Source organism: Schistocerca gregaria, chromosome 1, assembly GCF_023897955.1.
Source record: "Schistocerca gregaria isolate iqSchGreg1 chromosome 1, iqSchGreg1.2, whole genome shotgun sequence".
Taxonomy (NCBI): domain Eukaryota; kingdom Metazoa; phylum Arthropoda; class Insecta; order Orthoptera; family Acrididae; genus Schistocerca; species Schistocerca gregaria.
In genome coordinates this window covers 645,171,954-645,194,195 of record NC_064920.1, presented here as the reverse complement: position 1 = coordinate 645,194,195, position 22,242 = coordinate 645,171,954, and the positions used below count along the sequence as shown (strand labels likewise).

At 38.5% G+C, this 22,242-nt stretch overlaps 1 protein-coding gene across 8 annotated transcripts in view; it reads right to left on the bottom strand.

Moving 5' to 3' along the window:
• The window catches only part of LOC126360846 (AMP deaminase 2), a 425,281-nt gene that overhangs the window by 60,535 nt on the left and 342,504 nt on the right, over positions 1-22,242 (bottom strand). For all 8 annotated transcript variants that reach the window (XM_050007748.1, XM_050007744.1, XM_050007745.1 and 5 more), the window contains 2 exons: positions 16,119-16,250; positions 8,856-9,019 (listed from right to left, as the gene is read on the bottom strand). In XM_050007748.1, the coding sequence (XP_049863705.1) occupies positions 8,856-9,019; positions 16,119-16,250 (296 nt within the window). The remainder of the gene's footprint in view (positions 1-8,855; positions 9,020-16,118; positions 16,251-22,242) is intronic.

The window sequence follows — 22,242 nt, the reverse complement described above, 5'->3', positions numbered from 1 at the left end:
GAGGATGATTATGAAAGAATTTTCTCCAACCTCATCTTTTAGCATTCCCATATCAAACAGTCATTCAGGTTGTCAGTGTTGCTGCGATTTGAACATCACTTTCACGCCCACGAAATGGTCCAACCCAACATACACAGCTTTACAGGTTCATGTATCTCGTACAGATGACTTCTGTTAGCTGTTGATATGAACCTACTTAATTTCATTTAGTGTTTCATCAGAATAACACCAGGTCGTCTTATGTATCATTGTATGTAGAAGCAAGCTATCGCTTATACAGAGCACACTAGAGCTACAGAATAATTTGAAGTGTTCATCATTGCCATTCATGCATTGTGCTGTTGCGAAGGGTAAACAACATGTTAAAGCCATTATGTTCATTGCTAAACGATGCACTCATATCACCCATAAGAAGTGCAAGATATGATAGGCTTTTCATTACAAACATTGTGCAGTTCCTCATAAAAAAAACCAGGCTTGTCTCCATTTGAACTTTCAATCAGTGCATAGATTTGCACAATAGTTGTTCAAGGGTGAGTATAATGAAAGTATGCAGTGATGATTTGATCATTAACTACTTCCCTTTCAATGAGAACCTTAATCACTTGTTGACTAAGTACTAGTCTAACACCATGCAAATGTTTATTGTTACGCCCTCATTGGCTTTTTGATCGCTACCTGTCAAACAAACTTCACAAAGGCCCATTATGCCTAGTCTACGCTGACTGAATTCACAGAATACTTGTGCAAGCTGGCCTGTTTGATTTATAGAGCCCACATTCCAAGTTCCAATCTTGATCTGGACTACTTTTTTTTTTTTTTTTTTTTTGCAGTAAACATTGAATTCAGTTTAATTGGTGGCTGTATGTCCAGTCCCATCATTCATGGATTACTCAAATCACTGTCATGCCCATACCGAGATTTAGATTCGTGTTCAGGTTCAGGACTGTTGTGTACAGATCATTGAATTATTATTCTTGTTTCTGTAGCACTAGAATGTTTTATGGGATCAGGTTGCCAACACTGAATATGATTTTGTGCCATGTAGTGTTTTCAGAACGTAATAAATTTTATAATTTTGTTCTCCGGATTTGAATAATGTAAATGTTAACAAAAACCATCACAGCTGCATACTACGGTATGCTTATTATGCAACAACATGTTTCAATCTAAATGAACAGCATCAGGTGACTAAGTTCATCACCAGTCTTATCACAAAGGGGCCACCTGCAATACAGGTGTGGTGGTGTTCACTAACATTTTCTGAAGGTATCTGTATGCAGTGTAGCATTGTACAAAAGTGAGGTGTGGATTATAAGAAAATATAAGCTTTTGAAGATTTATGCAGAGATGATGGACTTGCACAGTTACGGTGGAGCTGCGTCAAACAATTCTTTTAACTGAAGACCACAACAGTAATAGCTGCAGACTTAACTGGTAGTTAGTGTACTTCACAGAAGCAGCCTGCATCTGACAGGGCACTCCTCAATAGGGTGCCATCAGTCCCATGGGTCTGACAGTGCACTTTTTATTTGGACATCAGTGCACAGGAATGGCAGTATCTTTGTTAAAAATCAAATGTAATTAAGCTTATTGAATATATTCAGTATGAAGGTGGAGTTTAGATGTGCAATGATTACAAAAGGTATTCACCTGTTCAGTTAATTTTCTTACTGCATTGCACCTGAATGTTTGTCTTTCAAGATTCAGAACAATACGGATTCACTTTATGCTCCTTCCTTCTTTTGTTTCAACTGGTACTTCTTGTATCAACACTGGCTAGAACTCCTTCAAGTTTGAGTGCATCTGCCGAGTTACTGAAATACTGTGCTTGATATTTTCCATCACATCTTGGAATGCACTCAAAAAAAAAAAAAAAAAAAAAAAAAGGTTGAATGCTGTATGTTTTTTTGGTGGTCTGCTATATGCAGTCATCTTATCAGAAAGGTCAATAGCAGTTTTTCCCTAATTATATTCAGTAACAATATCTGGTTTCCAATAAACTCCTCTTTTGATTGTATTGTTTTCCATTTCACTCAAATGTTTGGTCGAGAGAACCATAACATCTCTCTTGTCTTTCCATTTTAGGACCGTAATTCTATTATTATTCTCTTTTGCAATCACTTCCCTGTATTTCAATTTGATCCTTACAATCTCTTTGGAAATTTCTTTGTGATTTTGTAGAAGGATGCCAATCAAATGCATTGTCTTTGTTATTAGTTTGCTTGCCAAAGCTACATTGTTATACCAGTTATCACTACATAAATTCATCATAACATTTCTTGATATGGTATCTTCTTCACCTAGTACTTAACCAGTGCAAATTTGAAAACTATTTACAATTTAAACATTTTGATGCTATTCCTGTGCCTCTTTTGTTTCAAATATGGCCTAGCTATAATTTGTCCTCAAAATGGTATTAGAACTCATTGATGCATAGTATTTTGACCGGATCATAATATTTTTTAAATTTTTGTTCAGTTCCTCGAACTCAATTCCTTGAACTTTTGATAAACGATCTAAAGCATCAACTAGTGTATTGTCTGTTAAAAGTAGCATTGTCAACAGAATTTTGAAATGGCCTCTACTCATTACTTTTCATGAGAATGTTTGAAGAAACAATGGATCCTGGGACTGATAAGTGCATGAATGGTAGTTTCACCAATCCCATCCACAAAATCAATTCAAACAACTGCTTTCTTTCATTCTTGTTGGTTGGCACACACTGAATCAAACATTTAGAAACCATTGTGTTTGTTTAGCATACTCATATTGTTGCTTACTGACTTGATCAAATATATATTCTGTGACAAAAAATCCACAGAAATATTTAACTGTTACTCATGTATGGCAAGATGGCGCTGATAGGAAAGTGTAGTGACGCTTCTCTCTTGTTAAAAAGGCAAAAAATGAACAGTTCTTCGTGTAGAGAATGTAATAAGCGTGTGATGAAGGGTATTCTGTATATCAGATGCAACTTCTGGTTACACGAAAAGTGCACGAAAGTAAATCTAAAGTTCATCAGCGATGATTTTCCGTGGACATGTCATGGTTGTTTATGTGACGAAACGGCCGATCTTGTAAGTGCAGTTGATACAAAAAACGAAATTATTAAGTTACTACGAAGTGACATTGAGGCATTAAAAAACAAACTTTCGACCATCAAGAAAGAAAACGATACATTAATACAAGAAAAGAAGTCCTGTGTGTGTAAAAGCCATCAAACGGAAAAGCAAAAAGATCGCGAAAATACGAATGACCAATCATACTTTAAAAACAACATTTCGAGTGTTCCCGTTGATGTCTCGGTAAACTCAGTAAGCCAAAAACCGGAAGATAAATATAAATGGAAGGTGGTGACATACAGCAAACGGAAATACAAGGCGACAGATATGCAACAAAAGGAAAATGACTTTTTAATAATTGGCGATTCGCTGCTGAAGAATATCGCTGTCCCCAATTGCAAGATTGACGTACGACCTGGTATTAGAACGCATCATCTCGGTAAACATTTTAAAAATATGGTAAATTCAAGACAAGATACTACAGAACCAGATTCTGAAACCAGACATAACTATAATGGGGTGTTTATACATGTTGGAACGAATTCGTTAAGGAGCAGCAGTGAGGAAGAAATGGCAAGCGAAACAAGCAACATGATCCTTTCTACAAGAAATATGTATGCAGGATCTCGTCTGATACTTAGCAGAATCATAAACAGAAGGTCGGTGAGTGAAAAATATATCGACAAAATAAACTGTGCTCTTAAAGAGCAATGTGATCGTCTTGGGGCAATTTTTATAGACCCAAACAAATTCCTATGTGAAAACTCACTAGCGAAGGATGGCTTGCATTTAAATAGACTGGGGTCTGTAACGTTCAGCAGAATGTTTGCAGATGTCTGCAAAATCATTAGGTGCAAGGGAAACTAATATGGCCTGAAGGGGGTTAAAAATCATACTCTCCAGCTGGAAAAGAAAAATATAAGCACCATACAAAAAAAGGTGATACTAAAGAATTTGCCCCAGAATACAGCTCACAACATGTAAACCAACAAAAGAAAAATTACATAAAAGTACTTCATCAAAATATTCAATACTTTGGTAACAAAAAATTAGAAGCAGAAGTACTCCTGAGTGGAGTAAGACCAGATATATTATGCGTAAGTGAACATGGACTAACAAAGTAAAATACATCATGTGGCAATAAAGGACTACAAACTAGCTAGTTACTTCTGCAGATCTAAATATAAGGGTGGTGGCGTTTGTATATATATTAAAACAGGTACTCTATCAAAGAATGTAAACAGTGAAGCTGCTACATTCCCATAGCTAGAGAAAAAGACTTTGAAGTTGCTGGTATAGTGGCAGAGGATTTTAGAGTGTTTTGTGTGTACAGGTCACCATGTGGCAATATTAGCATCTTTCTAAAAAAAATTGCTAGCTTATTGAGAATGAACATGAAGAGAAATCTTATTATATGTGGAGACTTCAACATTGACTTGGGAAAAGATACAAAAATAAGACAGGATTTTGAAGAATTGTTAATACAGCATAACATGAAAGTGACAATAACTGCACCACCAAGAGTGACTTCACAAAGTGAGACAATTATTGACAACATAATTACTGATATGTGTAACTATGAGTCACATGTAGTTCAGACAGAAATATCTGGTCATCATGGACAACTAATCAGCTTTTGCAGAAGTAATGACTCAGTATCAGAACCAAAACAAAAAACCAAAGAAATTAGGATCTTCAGTGAACAAAATATCAACATCTTGAGAACAATCTTAAGTAAGGAAACCTGAAGTGAAACCCTACAGGCCCAGAGTGTAAATGAAAAATACGATGCATTTATTTCAACAATTAACTACCATTTTAATGTAGCATTTCCCAGAGTAAAGAGACAAGAAAGGCAGCAAGATCAAACATAGTGGATTACCAGTGAAATACTAGAACAGCGAAGGAAGCTTCAGGATGTGAGACGGATGGGCGAAGCTGAGAACTATAAAATGTTAAAAAAGAAGTATAGAAAAACAATAAGAGAAGCGAAAGCAAGAGCAATTAACACCACTATAGCTAACTCACAAAACAAGGCAAAGGCAACTTGGAATGCAATCAATGCTGAAAGAAAGGAAAAAGATGGGTCAAACAAAGAAGAAGGTATTAGGTCAATTAAAATAGACAACACAGTGGTCACAGATGGTATGGGAATAGCAAACATACTGAATAATAACTATATCAGTGTAGTAGAAAACCTAAAATTGGAAAGAAATAGTCAAAAACAGAAGGATATTAAGGTACCAAAAAGATCATGCAGTACTATGTTCTTAAGACCAGTGATAGAAGATGAATTACGGAAATCAGCTGGTGATGATGAAATATCAAATCATGTAATAAAGCTGGTATGTGAGGAGATAACACCACTGAAGAACATAGCAAACTGTTCTTTCAGAGATGCAAATTTCCAGAAAAACTGAAGATAACGAAGGTAGTGCCAGTGTACAAGAAAGGGTGTAGGGATGATCCCAACAACTACAGACCAGTTTCACTGATATCAGGTTTCCCAAAAATCCTAGAAATGCTTATGAATACCAGATTAGCTAACTATTTGGACAAACATAACATTCTCATGCCCACACAACATGGTTTCAGAAAGGGTAAATCTACAGAATCAGCAATTGTTAGTCTAACAGAATACATTTTACAGTCCTTGGATGAGAAAAAGGTTGTCTCTGCAATGTTTCTGGATGTTTCAAAGGCATTTGACACCATTGACCATGAAATGCTGATACAAAAATTAAGCAACTATGGCATTCGGGGGCAACCAGGTGAATGGATAAAATCATACTTGTGCAACCGCAAGCAGTATGTATCATTAGGAAACTCGTACCAATCAGAAACCAAATCCATCAAATATGGAGTGCCGCAGGGTTCGGTAATGGGGTGATTGTTATTTAATGTATTTGTTAATGATATAGGTGTTGAGGAGGAAGAAAAGAAAATATTGTATGCTGATGACATGACAATACTAAATAGTGACCAAAATATGGAACAGCTTGAGAGAAGAGCATACATATCTGCAAATGTCACAGCTCAATGGCTGTTGGAAAATGAACTGGTTATAAATCTAAAAAAGACTATGTATGCAGTGTTTAAAAACAAGGAAAAGGCTGTAGACATGGATTTAGAGGATGATGGAACAAGGCTGGAAGAAGTAGAATCTGCTAGATTCTTAGGTATTCTTGTGGATAATGAACTGAAATGGAAAAAAAACATTAATAATGTCTGTAAGAAACTAAGCTCTGTCATATTCTTAATGATGCAGCTATCACAGTATTCAGACAAGAACCTTCTGTGTACAGTGTATCATGGACTTTTCGAACCATACTTACAGTATGGAGTGACTGTGTGAGGAAACTCAAACAAACAAGACACAAAACGTGTGTTCACATTACAAAAAGAAGCAATTAGGACCATTTTAAGAAGAAAGACCTCTGAAACATGCAGAAACTGTTTCAAGAATTTAAATACCTTAACTTTTTCATCGTTGTATATATACAAAACAATAATGTACATCACAAAAGGTAGTGAGGGCTGGATTACAAATGCTAGTGTACACACCCACAATACAAGAAAGAAGAATTAAGTACAGAGCATACCCCACCGACTGGCAATGCTAGAAAAAGGACCCCAGTACTTTGGTATCAGACTACTAAGAAGTCTGCCCAAAACCCTGAAAGATAGTGTACTTCCAATGACTTTCCAAAGAAACTTAAAGCCTATCTCATTGAAAAAGAGTTTTACAGTGTTGCAAAATACTTATGCCATTAAATTTGTATATATTGTTACTCATTATCAGTAATGTAAAAATGTAAGCTAAAGGTGTAGAAAAATAAGTGATAAGAAATGTTAACACTTTGACATGTCCTATATTACACGTACATTTACTGTACACAATGTAATCTTACAGGATCAAATAAAATTCAATTCAATTCAATTCAATGTTCACATTTTTGTTCTCTCACTTTGGCAGAAGGTGCACTCATAAAATTCACAATGTTCAGCTGGTTGCCTCAAGGATGAAACTATGTACTTTGATTACTTATTGGAACATCAGATGAATTCTCAGTATCGGGTGACGGCAATATCATTACATGATGACGTCCACATGGTATCAAATAATGCACTCGATGAATCACAGTCTTCTTCTCATGAGGTTTTTTTCTACTATGAGTAACAAAGTGTTTTAAAAATAATCATTCTGAAACTAGTCCCTCCTTACACAAATGTGGGTGTGTGTAACATTTCATCGTGTTTTTGATGTCTTCTTACCATACGAAGCTGGCACAAAAGACTGTTGCCTCAATGGAAAGCCTACTTTTGGTTGGCTACATGCTCAATGTATCAGTATATAATTTGACTCATCCCACATACCCAAAAGTCGTTCTTCATTAAGCGAATTACAGAAAACCATATGGAAATGAATGAATGAGTGAGTGAGTGAGTGAAAAATTCGAATTAAAAACTGAATTGGTGTTGATGTAGTGTGTGAAGATCCATATGTAACTGAAGATATCCACACAGGAGACATTACTGAAGTGTGACCAACAAACTCAATAGGCAAACTGACCTTTACAGTTCGTACTCTCAAAGCTTTTGTCTGGAGGTTTTTGATGGCGGTCACTTTTGCCATCTTCCAGACAGTAGGTACTCATCCTAGCAATAATATCATGTTTTTGACAGAATTAGACAAGGTGTTCTTATGGTACAGTTCTAACACTGTAGTCTTCACATTGTTTGCGTATTATTAGTAGCAGATTCCATATTTATGAAGTACTACTGTTTCAAGTATTTGAAAATTATCATAGATGCAGACATGCAGAACAACTCAACTAAGTTCAATGGCAGAGGCTACAGAAAAGAAATTTTGGAATAGGGAGGGAGTTGCCCCCAAACTTTTAAGGACCAATGTTGCAATATAATTCTAAAAACATTACTCTCTCTTTTAAAGAGATCTTAAGCAATGACAATGATACTGCAATTAGAGTAAGTAAGGTGTACATATGGGTTATTGACAATCTTCCTCCTCATGTATTTTACTTAATAGAAATGTTGATAATGTATTATTAATTAATGGAAAATCTCATATAAAGATGTGAAACAATTACTAACAAAGAGATAGAGGGGCTGGCCAGTACCTCAGCTCAGTACAGCCGATAGAAACACAAAAAACAACCGAAAATTTAAGTTCCTAGCTTTCGGAATAAATGTTCCTTCATCAGGAAGGAGAGAGGGGAAAGAAAGGGAAGAAGGGAAAGTGGATTTAGTTACTCACAACCCAGGTTATGAAGCAACAGGGAAAGGAAAACAGGGAAGGTAGCAAGGATAGAGGATGTATTCCTGCTCTCCCCCTTACTAACTACATACTACTGGTGATTCCTTAGATGGAATATACATTTAGTCTCATAGTACAGAATGAGGGGAACACTAATTGTATTATTCTCTCTCTTAATGACCTAGAAACATCAATATACAATGTATTGAGCATTTCTGTCCAAAAAGGCCTTTCATTTCCTAGTCTCCTCCCATTGTGCTGTTTTAATACTCAATGCTTAAACTGTACTTATGATTACAACAGTATATTTTAATTTAAAAAAATTAATGATGAAATGACAGTTGTTCTTTTCCCCCCTCTGCTTTATAATTCTAATACCTCAAGGGTAGAATTTAATTTTTAGTGTAGATACAATATCACACTTATTTAGAAGTTCAACAAATACCCACCAATCACCAAAAATATTTTATTTTCATGTGTTTCCTGTCAAAGTCAGTGTATTATATACTTACAATAAGCGAGGTATCTGTATCAGCCAGCGAATATTATCCGAGTACACATTTCCGTTTATTGCCCATATTGCCAACTTGTCCCATTCATCAGCACTTTTTCCATATATGGACAAACGAAGTTCTGCATTCTGATATTTACTCTCTTCGAGATCTGATGCCACTTCCTGCAACAGTTTCATTCTTATGGTTCTTTGCAGGAATCTTTTATGGTATTAATGTGCTAAATAATGTACACTTTTTATTTAATAAATAAAGAAAATTAGTAGTATAATTATTGATGACCATCAAAAGAATGCGAAAATATTAACAACTATAATCAATACATTATATTTACAAGTTTTACAAGATAATTTCTGTCATCTGCAACTGTAATTATTACAGCTGTACGAGATGGCAATTAAACTATACAAATTGTATATGTTTTCAATTGTGAAAAAATAAGAGGGGGCGGAAAACAAAGAAGATAACATGTACATCATATTTAACTCAAATCTACTGCCATTTCAAAATGCTGAACAAAACGAGTATTTGAACAATGTGCATGAGTTTCAAATAATAATAATAATAATAATCACATTCTTTGTTAGTTCTTTTCCATTAGAAAATTCCATATGAAAGTAGTACCAATAAGTACCCATATTGGATAACTACTGTAATAGCATTCAGTGTCAAGCAGGGCACAAGAACTGTGTCAAGGTATGAAGAATAGTCATATGACAGTTAAAATATTTCACTATAGACAGTACTGCAAATTGCTCAAAATGTCCAAGCTAAAACAATACGGTACACCAAGAGTGAAGGTAGGTCTTAGAGATAAAATTAAATTATATGATCGATTGTGAATGAAGTATCACAGCAGAAGGTGGGCGTGGTCAACATATTACATATCTTTTATGGGAGAATTAAACAATTGGTGGTTCAATTGAGACAGATAGATATTTAACAGCCACTTTCTGTCAATACTTAGAGTGGTTATAGCTTGATACCAGTGCCTACCAATTTTAATTGTATATTACAGCACTGAGGATGGTCACTAAGTGACCGAAAATCGATTTTGCTGACAATAAAACAACAAAATATGGCCAATGCTGATTTTCCTTCCAATTCCATCCTCTATTTGGTCGTGGTGCACACAACACACCATGGAGTCGCCAATCAGTTAAATCAAAATGGTATCACTACACATAAGTATGCAGAACCTTTAATTGCTTTCAGATTTGGATACAGGAAGCAAAGAAGAAGGAAACTGAAATGACTTAATGACTACAGTGATTTATCATTAGTATTGTATTGTATTGTATTGTATTGTCATGTGTTCAATTGTTCTTGAGCAGTTTCCACACAAATTAAAACAGAACTAAATAGTCATTGGTAAATCTCTTTATAAAAAGGAGAACCTGATAACATAGAGAATCACAGCCTAATATCTTGCTACCAGCTTTGATGAACATTCTTGAGAAGAAAATGTTTAAGAGCAATAAAAAAATCACATTACTTGTAATTTGTTACCAGACTCACATTTGGATTTAGGAAGGAAGAGCCAATAGAAAATGCAACTTATTTTTTGTGCGTATGAATCACTTTTATAGATAAAGGCTAAATTTAGAACAGAAGGACTTTCCTTTGATTTAACAAAAGTGTTTTAGCACATGGATTATGCTATACTTGTTCGTGTTAGAGTGCTATGAAAACAAAAACCTCACCAATGGTTCTTTCCATATTTAGCAAACAGCAAGCAAAAATATGTTCTCCAGAGTCAACACACACTGAGTAGATTTGTCTGGCTGAAGAGATGGTACAATTTTGGATGCCAACGGGTTCCAATCTACACCCACTGCTTTTCTTAACACATCAATCATATGCCACTGTAAAAGATTCAAACATTGTTGAGACAGGGTCTGTAATATAAATGATTTAGCAAAGGGGTAGAACGTAATATCAGCTTCTGGTTTACACAGAGCAGATTGTTGCCCAACTGTAACAAAACAAAGTGCATATAGCTCCAGACACAGAATAATTGCTGAAGTGAAATGTATTATTACAAGTTTATCTAATCTTCACTGATATATAACATTCAAGAGAGATGGCAACCTTTCTTAAAAACTTTTACATTCAATATCCTTTGCAAAAGATGAATGTTACTATCTGCATTATAATTCTAACCTTCGTTATCACTGACATTGAAACAAAGAAACATTACTTTTCTTGCACCTCACATACTTCCTGATTTGGTGTCATTTGTGGGAGCAGGTCTATACATTCTCAAACAATATTCATAGTCTACCAGAGTGGCCAGAACAACTGTGATTTTGGTTCATTAACATCATGCATGCTTTTTGTCAAGCATCTCTGAATTCTAACTACATCTACATTAATACTCTGCAAACCAATGTTCATGACAGAGGCTATGTTCCATTGAACCAAGTATCAGGGCTTCTTAATGTTCCACTCACATATGGAACACAAGAACGATGGCTTAAATGCCTCTGTGTGTCCTGTAATTAATCTAATGCTGTCTTCAGAATCCCTATGGGAGCAATATGTAGTGGACTGTAGTAGATTCCCAAATCTATCATTTAAAGTTGGTTTCAGAAACTTTTTGTGTAATCTATAACTGTAACTTTGCATTTATCTTCAGGCATCTGCCAGATCAGTTCTTTCAGCATATTTGTGATACTCTCCCATGGGTTATTCTGGCCATGAACTGCAGTCTGATATCTGCATGACCTATGACAAACACTGTGTTTGTCCATTTCATATCCCTACAAATTGTTAAATCCAAGCATTTGTACAAGTTGAAGGATTACGCTTTTTTTAAGTGCTCAGTTTTACATTTGCGAACATTTCAAGCCTCTGAAGTCTTACTAATTCTGACTGAACATTTGTGCAGCTTTTTTCAGATAGTACTTCATTAGAAATGACTGCACCCCCTGAAAAAAGTCTGTGGTCACTTAACATTGTTGGCAAGGTCATGAATATACAACATGAAGAACAAAGATCCTAACATATTTTCCTAGGGCACACCAGAGGTTACTTCTGCATCTGCTGATGATACATTGTCCAAGATAACATGCTGTGTCCTCCTCACGAAGAAATCCTCAATCCAGTCACAAATCTCATATGAGACCAATATGGTCATAATTTTGATAGTAATTGTATGTGTGGTACTGAGTCAAATGCGTTTCTAAAGTCAAGAAACACTGCATCAAGCAGACTGCCTTGATCCATGGTTTTCAGGATGTCATATGGGAAAAATGCAAGTTGGTTTTCACAAGATTGATGTTTTTGGAATCTTGTGTTGGTTGGTGTGGAGGAGTTCATTCTGTATGAAGTACCTCCTTATATTTGAGCTCAGAATATGTTCTAAGATATTACAATAAATGGATGTTAAGGATATTGGACAGTCATTTTTGTTGACCATATCTTTTACCTTTCTCATACATGGATGTGACCTGTGCTTTATTCCAATCACTGGGCACAGTTTTTGTTCAAGGGATCATCATTATTTTCTGGTTAAAAGACAGATTAACTGTGTGACAAATCTGATACAAAATCAGGTAGGGATTCCCTCAGACTGTGTAGCTTTGCTTTCAACAATTTCAGCTGTTTCTCAACGTCACTGATGCTAAACAATATCTTTATCACTCATCTTTGCAATGGTGGGTGAATTAAATTGAGGCAACACCTGCAATTTCCTTTGTAGAGGAACATTTTAAAGGGGAATTTAAAATTTCTGCTTTTGCTTTAATGCCCCCAAACTTCAGTTCCTGTCTTGCCCATGAGTGTCTGGAGACTGAACTTGGCTGCCTATACATACAACCAGAATTTCTTTAGGTTTTGTGAAAGATCATTTGACAGTATTCTGCTATGGTGGTTGTTGAACGCTTCATGCATTGCCCCCTTGACAGCCAAATCCATTTCGTTCAGTATCTCACTGTCTATAGTCTTATGCTTTGTTTACAACTATTATGAGGGAAAAAAAACTAAAATATACACCATCATAAATGTTGAAAAAAGTTTAGTGAGTAATTGGTCAGAACCAATCCTACACAGTCTGAAATATGAGAATCAGTCTTTTTATGGTGTTCATACACTTACATTTCACTATGTTCATAATTGAAAATGCTATCTTACATAGATAAGTTGATCCAAAAGACAATAAAAATTTTGAGGCCATTTTTACAAAGTTAGGATAGTTTTTTACTCTCACTAATTTCCAAGAGTTACCTTCATTGTAATCTGACTTTAAGGAAATATCACTTTGAATTCAAATTATTTCCTCTTCAAGTACAGTCTCACAGCATGAGAAATGAATACTTATTTTACTTGAAGTATCTTCCACAGCCATTTTTTGGAAACTGTGAGCTATGAGATCTCAAACAGGTTACATTGCCTTCTGTATAAAATCTGTTTTCAAACTCTCATCAGTGCTGTCAGGTTGGCCACGTACTTCTTTGCAGCTTCTAGATCCAATAATGTTTCTTGACATGACAGTTCTGACTGCATTAAAAAAATGTGTCAAGGTTTTGTACGAAACACACACACACACACACACACACACACACACACACACACACACACACACATATATATATATATATGCACCCACACACACACCACACACACACACACACACACACACACACACACACACACACACACACACGAGTATATACCTATCCTTTCCCTCCCCCCCCCCCTCCCCCCCCCCCCCCCTCCTCCCCTAAGGTAAGTCTTTCCGCTCCCGGGATTGGAATGACTCCTTACCCTCTCCCTTAAAACCCACATCCTTTCATCTTTCCTTTTCCTTCCCTCTTCCCTGACGAAGCGGCCGCCGGTTGCGAAAGCTCAAATTCTGTGTGTGTGTTTTTCAATAACTACTCAAATCATGTAGTTGTGAATTTTCTAAATCTGTTTAGAACCATATCTCTACTCAGCCATTGAACTTTGGTATACAATAGCAGGGCTCCATACTGGCTATCCAAGTCTCTTAACAGAGCTAACTGAATTCATAATTTTTGTTACCATACTCATAACATTTGCCATGTTCAGAATATGTCCACAAATGATGCAGATACAATGCTACTTAAAGAAAGGTAGGAAATATTTGTCATTTGCACGCAAGGTAACAAATCCTCCATGGCTGCGTACGATGTTAGGTGCTCCATCAGCAGCAATAGATGCAAATTTATGAATTCCGAATCATATTTAGATGAGGGATGTGAATGCACAGTAAAAATCCTCTGCTTGTTTAGTGTCCTTCGAGGTCAAAATGGTAAGCATTCTTTTACACTGGAATCTTAAATATTAACTTTCAAAATTCTTAACTACTACTCCACCTGACTGACTCATAACTGCAACGAAAAACAGAAGCAGGATGGAAAATCTGTTATCAGTTAACCTTCTATATTTTCCTTCATTCAGTCCCCATTTCTTGTCATAATAGCTTTTGACAGAGGTATGGTTCTGATGGCTGATATTATCTCCGATTTGTTCTTTAATGTTGCCACTCACCATATAGCAGAGATGCTGAGTCGCGACAGGCACAACAAAAAGACTCACACAATTGATGCTTTCGGCCATTAAGGCCTTTGTCAGCAGTAGACACACACACACACACACACACACACACACACACACACACACACACACACACACACACACACACACACACACACAAATGCAACTTGCACGCACATGTGACGTCTCAGAGAGCTGAAACCACACTGCGAGCAGCAGCACCTGTGCATGATTGGAGTGGCGACTGGGTGGGGGTAAGGAGGAGGCTGGGGTGGGGAGGGGGAGGGATAGTATGGTGGGAGTAGCAGACAGTGAAGTGTTGCAGTTTATACGGAGGGCAGGAGAGAAGGTGCGAAGGGGGAGGGGGTAAGTAACGGAAAGGAGAGAAATAAAAAGAAATTAAAAGACTGCGGTGCATGGGAGCAAGTAGAGTAGGGGAAGTACCGTACTCATTGCTGGACATATGACACCTGACAGGTGGCCACCCCTTCTGTATAAGCGAATGGAATCTACCGGTGCTTCAGATGAAAACATCTCACTACTGGCAAATTATTTTTCGAACTGGAAAATTCACGTATAACACCTTTCACAAAACAGAGTAGTTTGATAGGACTGCCTGTAGACAGCAACGAGAAAATGCGTGAAGGGCAGTAATTTAGCTATAGAGGGCGTCTACGATTAACATTGTTATTTTTTAATGCGTGCTCAGCTTAAGGCCTATGAAACCACTTCTTTGCGAAAATACACAGCTGGCCAGAATCCTACTAATGAAATATTTTCAAATATAACATTTAGTACTCCCACGTTCGATTCTAATATGTAACTCAAATCTTTGACTGGTTCCCATTCACTCACCGAAGTTAAGCACTGTCGCGCTCGGTACATACTTGGATGGATGACCATTCAACCGTGCCGAGTGCTATTGGTAGTAAAGCAAGCAAAGGAATTGTAAACAGTATCTAACGAGCTTCGCCTTCGACGAGACGTAAAGCCCTAAGTTTATTTCCTTTTTCTAATCTTTGAAAACACAAGAACTCTATGTCAGATTAACGAAATAGGTACTTTTTAGGATTTTGATGCCGAATCAGGCAAAATTAGACGTCAACATCGAAATACTCAATTTTGGGTCCTATAGAACTAACAGTATTCAGTTTAATTAGTCATGAAATGCATAAGTACCAACTTATATCCAAATTGGAGCTTAGGAAAAAAAATAGATTTTAACCTAAAAATCCGTGATCTCCTATTTACATATGAATAATAAAACATTAACAGGGATAGGGATATAAAAAAATAAAAGAAGACCAAAGTGTTAGGCAAATACGAAGCATGAGCGCATCTCAACTAGCCACCTTGCTTCACGCTGGGCAGAAAATATTTTTTTCCATCTGCCGTATAGTGTGGAAAAACTTGGAGCCACAGTCTTATATGATGAAATAGGCACTTTTTAGGATATTAAAGCTGAAATAGGCAAAAATAGGCACTAACGTCAAAATTGGCTTTTTTTAGGTCTTATAGAATTAATGCTATTAAGTGTAAATAGTCATGAAACGCATAAGTACAAATTTTTATGTAAATAGGAACTCAGGAACAAAATAGGTTTTTACCTAAAATCCGCGGTGTAGTAATTACCTTCAAACAGCATGCTTCTGCATCAAAAGCAGTGGTAGTAAATGAAGCAGTAACAGCAAATAAACTCTCAATACAGCAATTAACCTTAACAAACACAAAACTTTATTATACCTTGATGATGCGAGCGAAGTACTTTCCATTAAGATAATTGTCTGTCTTGAGGAAAACTTCTCGCAGCCTGCTCTCACCAATGGGATTATATTTTGCATTGAACTTATCAAATCTGTGGAAGGTGTTACGATCCTGGAACAGATAAGACAAAAGTTGCAGAAATTTTCTGTTAATCTGTTTATAAGATTGCTAAAGGACAATTAACTTTAAAAACACGCCACAGCCCAACAGCATAAATATCTGACTATTCTAATAACATTTTCATGTAGTCATAGTCCCAAAAGTAAAATTACAACAACTTTTAAATAGACCATAAAGGTCAACTCTTTCTACACTGTAGTTCTTGAGCTCAAATGCATTAAACATGATTACTAAATGGAGAAGCAAGAACTACAGATGTTATATACGTGTAGTGTTTGTCATTCTGATTTATACTTTTTGACTTTAGTTGAAAAAGTTGCTCACTGTTGCTATTAGATACTCTGTAGATAAAAGCTACATGGTTCATTCAAAATTCCATAGACACATAAACTTCAAAACTTCAACATTGAAAAAAAAAAAAAAAAAATAAAAGGAAATAAAAAGTTTCAGTAATTAGCATTTATTTCTTAGCTTCTTATCACATTTTCCTCCCTTATTGAATTTCTCCTTTACCAGTGTTTAGTTCAATTTTAAACTACTGTGAGAAGTATGGCAGTCTCCAGCTGATGTGATAACATTACAAGACAGTGGAGACGCTTGATGAAATTAATCTTTATTTACCAATGTGGCATTGATAGATCGCATCGACCACACAAATTACAATCTTTAGAACATTAACTGCTCTGACGAGCTGCCATTTTTAATTCAGTCTGCCTTTGTTCTTCATGCAAAGTTCATTTGCATCAGTCTTTATGGTAAAATATATGGTAAAATATGTGGTAAAATATATCTCTTTCAAATTCTGAAGGTGGCAGGGGTAAAACACAGGGAGCGAAAGGCTATTTACAATTTGTACAGAAACCAGATGGCAGTTATATGAGTCGAGGGACATCAAAGGGAAGCAGTGGTTGGGAAGGGAGTAAGACAGGGTTGTAGCCTCTCCCCGATGTTATTCAATCTGTATATTGAGCAAGCAGTAAAGGAAACAAAAGAAAAATTTGGAGTAGGTATTAAAATCCATGGAGAAGAAATAAAAACTTTGAGGTTCGCCGATGACATTGTAATTCTGTCAGAAACAGCAAAGGACTTGGAAGAGCAGTTTAATGGAATGGATAGTGTCTTGAAAGGAGGATATAAAATGAACATCAACAAAAGCAAAACGAGGATAATGGAATGTAGTCAAATTAAGTCGAGTGATACTGAGGGAATTAGATTAGGAAATGAGAGACTTAAAGTAGTAAAGGAGTTTTGCTATTTGGGGAGCAAAATAAGTGATGATGGTCGAAGTAGACAGGATATAAAATGTAGACTGGCAATGGCAAGGAAAGCGTTTCTGAAGAAGAGAAATTTGTTAACATCGAGTATAGATTTAAGTGTCAGGAAGTCATTTTTGGAAGTATTTGTATGGAGTGTATCCATGTATGGAAGTGAAACATGGATGATAAATAGTTTGGACAAGAAGAGAATAGAAGCTTTCGAAATGTGGTGCTACAGAAGAATGCTGAAGATTAGATGGGTAGATCCCATGACTAATGAGGAAGTATTGAATAGGACTGGGGAGAAGAGAAGTTTGTGGCACAACTTGACGAGAAGAAGGGATGGGTTTGTAGGACATGTTGTGAGGCATCAAGGGATCACCAATTTAGTACTGGAGGGCAGCGTGGAGGATAAAAATTGTAGAGGGAGACCAAGAGATGACTACACTAAGCAGATTCAGAAGGATGTGGGTTGCAGTGGGTACTGGAAGATGAAGAAACTTTCACAGGATAGATTAGCATGGAGAGCTGCATCAAACCAGTCTCAGGACTGAAGACCACAACAACAACAACAACAACAACAACATATCTGTATATAAAAAATTTTGGAACTGTTTATTGCGTGTATTAAGGTCCGTATCCAGAATCCCATATTGGTGACCCTGGACAAAAAGTTCTATGTCTTCCACAACTTCCGCACTGGTCGTATAGAATCAACAGGTTTCACATATGGAGCCATGGCTACATCACCGAACATTCTTTACGAAGATTTGGAGGCCCAGCTCTTACAACCAGGCCAACATAACCCTCCGCTGTTGGTTATTTTGCAGCTAACAGACAATGATCTACGATCTTCGACGAGGATAAACTCTACTTTAGCAACTCCACAACGACTGAGTGTTATGCAGTTACCCCAGACAATGGACTAAGGTTTTGTTTCACCGGATTACGCACAACAACAAGTGAAAACTGAAGTAGACAATCTACTAAATAGTGTGACGATCATTCGCTCTTACGAAGTTCAAAGGGACCAAAATTCACACATGTGCTTTGATCCTCTACATGCCACGATGTCGGTTACAGAAGTGCTGTGTGCAACACCACCATCTGTGCAAAACACACACGTAGTCAACTATTACCAAGCTAGCCAGCCTCGCCTTCCTCACAAATCAGTAACAGACATTTTTATGCAACCATTTCACCAGAACAAACCACCAGATCAGCGGCTCAGTTTCGCGACCACGAGGGAATGCACTCAACACAGCCTCTTCACCCAGCAACATTGTACTACAACAGTGCGACTGCCAACAGGTTTCACACCAGTGTTTTATGGTCCTACCACGAAGGGTGCGTGGCCAGTGTACATGGAAAACTTTCATTGTTGCCACTTTAAGCTCCAGTCCATCAGCCCCCCCCCCCCTCCCAACCCCACCCACCCCCCCACCCACAGGGGGCCTTTATTCTGACCATACAACCACTTGCTCCTTCCGCAGTAGCATCTGCGTCTGCCATGCCGACCTCCAGCGTCATTTTCAAGTTGCGCAATGTCAGTGCTATTCCTGCAATTTTTGATCCAGTTTATGGGCTCTCATTACGCGCCCTTGCCCATTTGCTTCCGCGGTACCAACCGTGCCTGCCACGTCAGGTTTTCGGGCATCTTCAGAGACATTACAACCAGCCATTGTTCCGAACGTGTGTGCTAGTAACATTTCCACTCCAGCGATGCCGGATCCCACCATGAACTCTTGTGCAACAAGACCGCAGGCCTTCCAAGACATGCCGAAGCCCTCCGTCTCCACCTCCAGGCTGCCTACCCAAGCTATCTCCCCTATATGAGGACAATCCAGTTTCATGGGTCACACTGGTGGAGCACCTCTTTGAGCTGCCTCAAGTGACTGATGACAATTCTAAGTTTCTATGTTTGGCCACACACCTTCACGATCATTCGGATTTAATTTGTGATCTCCTACTTTCTCCACCAAAGTACGAGTTTACCATGAAAATGATATTGGACAGCCTTGTCTGCTCGCCACAGGAATTGATAATCAAGAGTCTGTACGAGGAGCATCTGGGGGACCACACTCCGTCACAACTTTGGCGCCGTCTCGGCTTACTTATGAGTGAACACACAATACCAGATGTCAGCCTGTGGGCGGTATGGTCTGCCAAGTTACCTACCGACAGACAGATACACCTACTGCTGCACTCTTTTGAGTCTATTGGTTCTCGCCTATGCAGTGCAGATCAGCTGTATGCGCTCCTGCAACAGAAATACCCAGCTCATCCACCATCACTGTGTGACACTACACCTCCTGTTTACTGGCCGTCTGTAGGCAGGGGCAGGGCCTGTTCCAATTTCAAGCCTTCCACAACGCCAAGCAGTACTCTTTCACTCTCTTCTCTTTCTGAGCACTCAAGAAACACCCACGCTCCAGACATCCTGGTTTACATCCCAGAACAGATCAATGAGGACAAGCCTCCGCCGCTATCACAGTCAACGCCACCGCCACTTCCAGCTCATCCATACTGTTGGTACCACAAGAGTTTTGGGGCTGAGGCCAAGAAGTGCAGGTTACCTTGCGGCAACACCCAAATGCCAACTGCAGGAACTAAGTGACGCTGAGTCCTGCAGGGAACTTCACAAGCGTCCCCTAACATTGCACTCCATCCACTCATTCCCTCGGCTGAGCGGTCGTTTATACGTGACAGATATTTCATTGCAGTTTGTCTACCTAATTGACACTGGTGCTGACATGTGTCATACCTTGATTGTTGGCTACTACCAACTTTTCACCAAGGAAGTCTCTCCTATGATCTGTCAACGCATCAACGTTACAAACTGTCGGTTCTGTGAAAGTGATGGTGCACCTACCCCGTTCTCTGTGTTTCCCATGGACCTTCTACATTGCCGACATTGATGAACCAATTCTCGGTATGGATTTTTTGTCCCATTACAAGCTCTCCCCAAACATAGTCCAGCGTTTAGTGTTACATCACCCATTTAACACTTAGATACTGTGCTCTGGCACCCATTCTCCTCGTTCCGTTTCTGCTGCAGCATGGGATTTAGTCAGAGTGTTCTGCACTCGCAGGCAAGATTATGACCTGTGCCACTAAAGTACTTCCAGAATACGACTCAGCAGTGCACCTCTGCTGGGAGAACAACGAGCTGAAACAATGCACTGCTCACACTTACAACGAGCTTGCTGCGGCCAGCACCTTGCTGTTGAAACTGCAATCTGCAGTCCTTTCACCAGATCGAACTTCATCACCAAGCATCAGTTCAAACATTCATCAGGTTAATTCAAAAACATTCACTGCATGTGACGGTTCGTGTTCAGTAACCTCCGCACCGTCCAAGTGCCCACTACGTGCAGTGCCTCATGTTTCAAGCAGTGTCTCTAATAACAGTCGCTCATGCAGCATGACCATGCCCACTACACAGGCAGCCGTCCTGCTTAATGATAAACATTCCCCCTCTCCCGCGCACCTGCAAAGCAACTCTGCGGCCACTCTGTCCCTTGCGCGACATCAGCACCTCACTTGCCTGTGCCGGTTGCCCAACGCAAAGTTAACAACAGACAGCTGCTGTGCGCCTCACTCTGCTCTGTGCTGCACGCACAGCTGACCACTACAAACAAGTGCATGCCGCGCTTGTGTAATAGGCATATGACTTTCATGCCACCTTTTCCCACTCACGCTAACGGCTACACCTCATTGCACTCCACTCATCACAAAACTCCAAGTCAGACATTTAAATGCTTGCATTGTCATGGACAATTGAACCATGCCAAACATAAACGATTCCACTCATATGTTATCGGGCACCACAATCTTCAGTGTGATTGATTGCAAACGTGCTTATCACCAGAGTCCCGTAGTGCTGGAAGACATTCTAAAGACTGCACTCATCACGCCACTCGGTTTGTTCCAGTACAACTTCATGCCATTAGGTTTAAAGAATGCGGCAACGTTTCATTGACTCAATCTTACAACGATTTGAGTTCTGCTTTGCATACCTGGATGACATACTCATTTTCAGCAAATTGACTGAAGACCACGACGATCATTTATCCCAGGTTCTCCAGACTTTGGCCTCCAACGGTGTTGAGGTCAACAAAGAAAAATTCCAATTGCATCAGTCTTCTGTGACATTTCTGGGTTAAACTGTCTCTGCAGATGCAATACAGCCTCCCAAATCCAATGTGCAGTCTATCAGTCTATCCCCTTCCACACCCAGCTACATACAAAGAACTCTGACGTTTCCTAGGTACTATAAATTACTACCACTGTCATCTACCTTCTGCTGCCGCCACGCAGGCCCTGCTGACGGACTCACTCTCCGGCTAACAAACTTTGGACGTTAAACCAGTCCATTGGACTGAACCCATGCTAGAGGCTTTCAGGGCTCTTAAAACAGCTTTAGCTCACGCATTCATACTCGCCCACCCGGATCCATCTGCCAATTTGTTCATCAGTACGGACGCCAGCGACATCACAGATGGGGTCGTATTAAAACAGAGCAAAGGTGACACGGTTTCACCACTTCATTTCTTCTCCAAAAAACTGTCTACAGAAGGAATACTCCCCTTTGGATAGAGAGCTTCTGGCGGTGTACGAGGCCGTCAAACATTTCTGCCACTGACATTGAGCTATCCTTTCTTCATTCTTACTGATCACAAACCACTGGTGGACGCCTTCTGCAACCCACCAGAGGAAAACTCTGG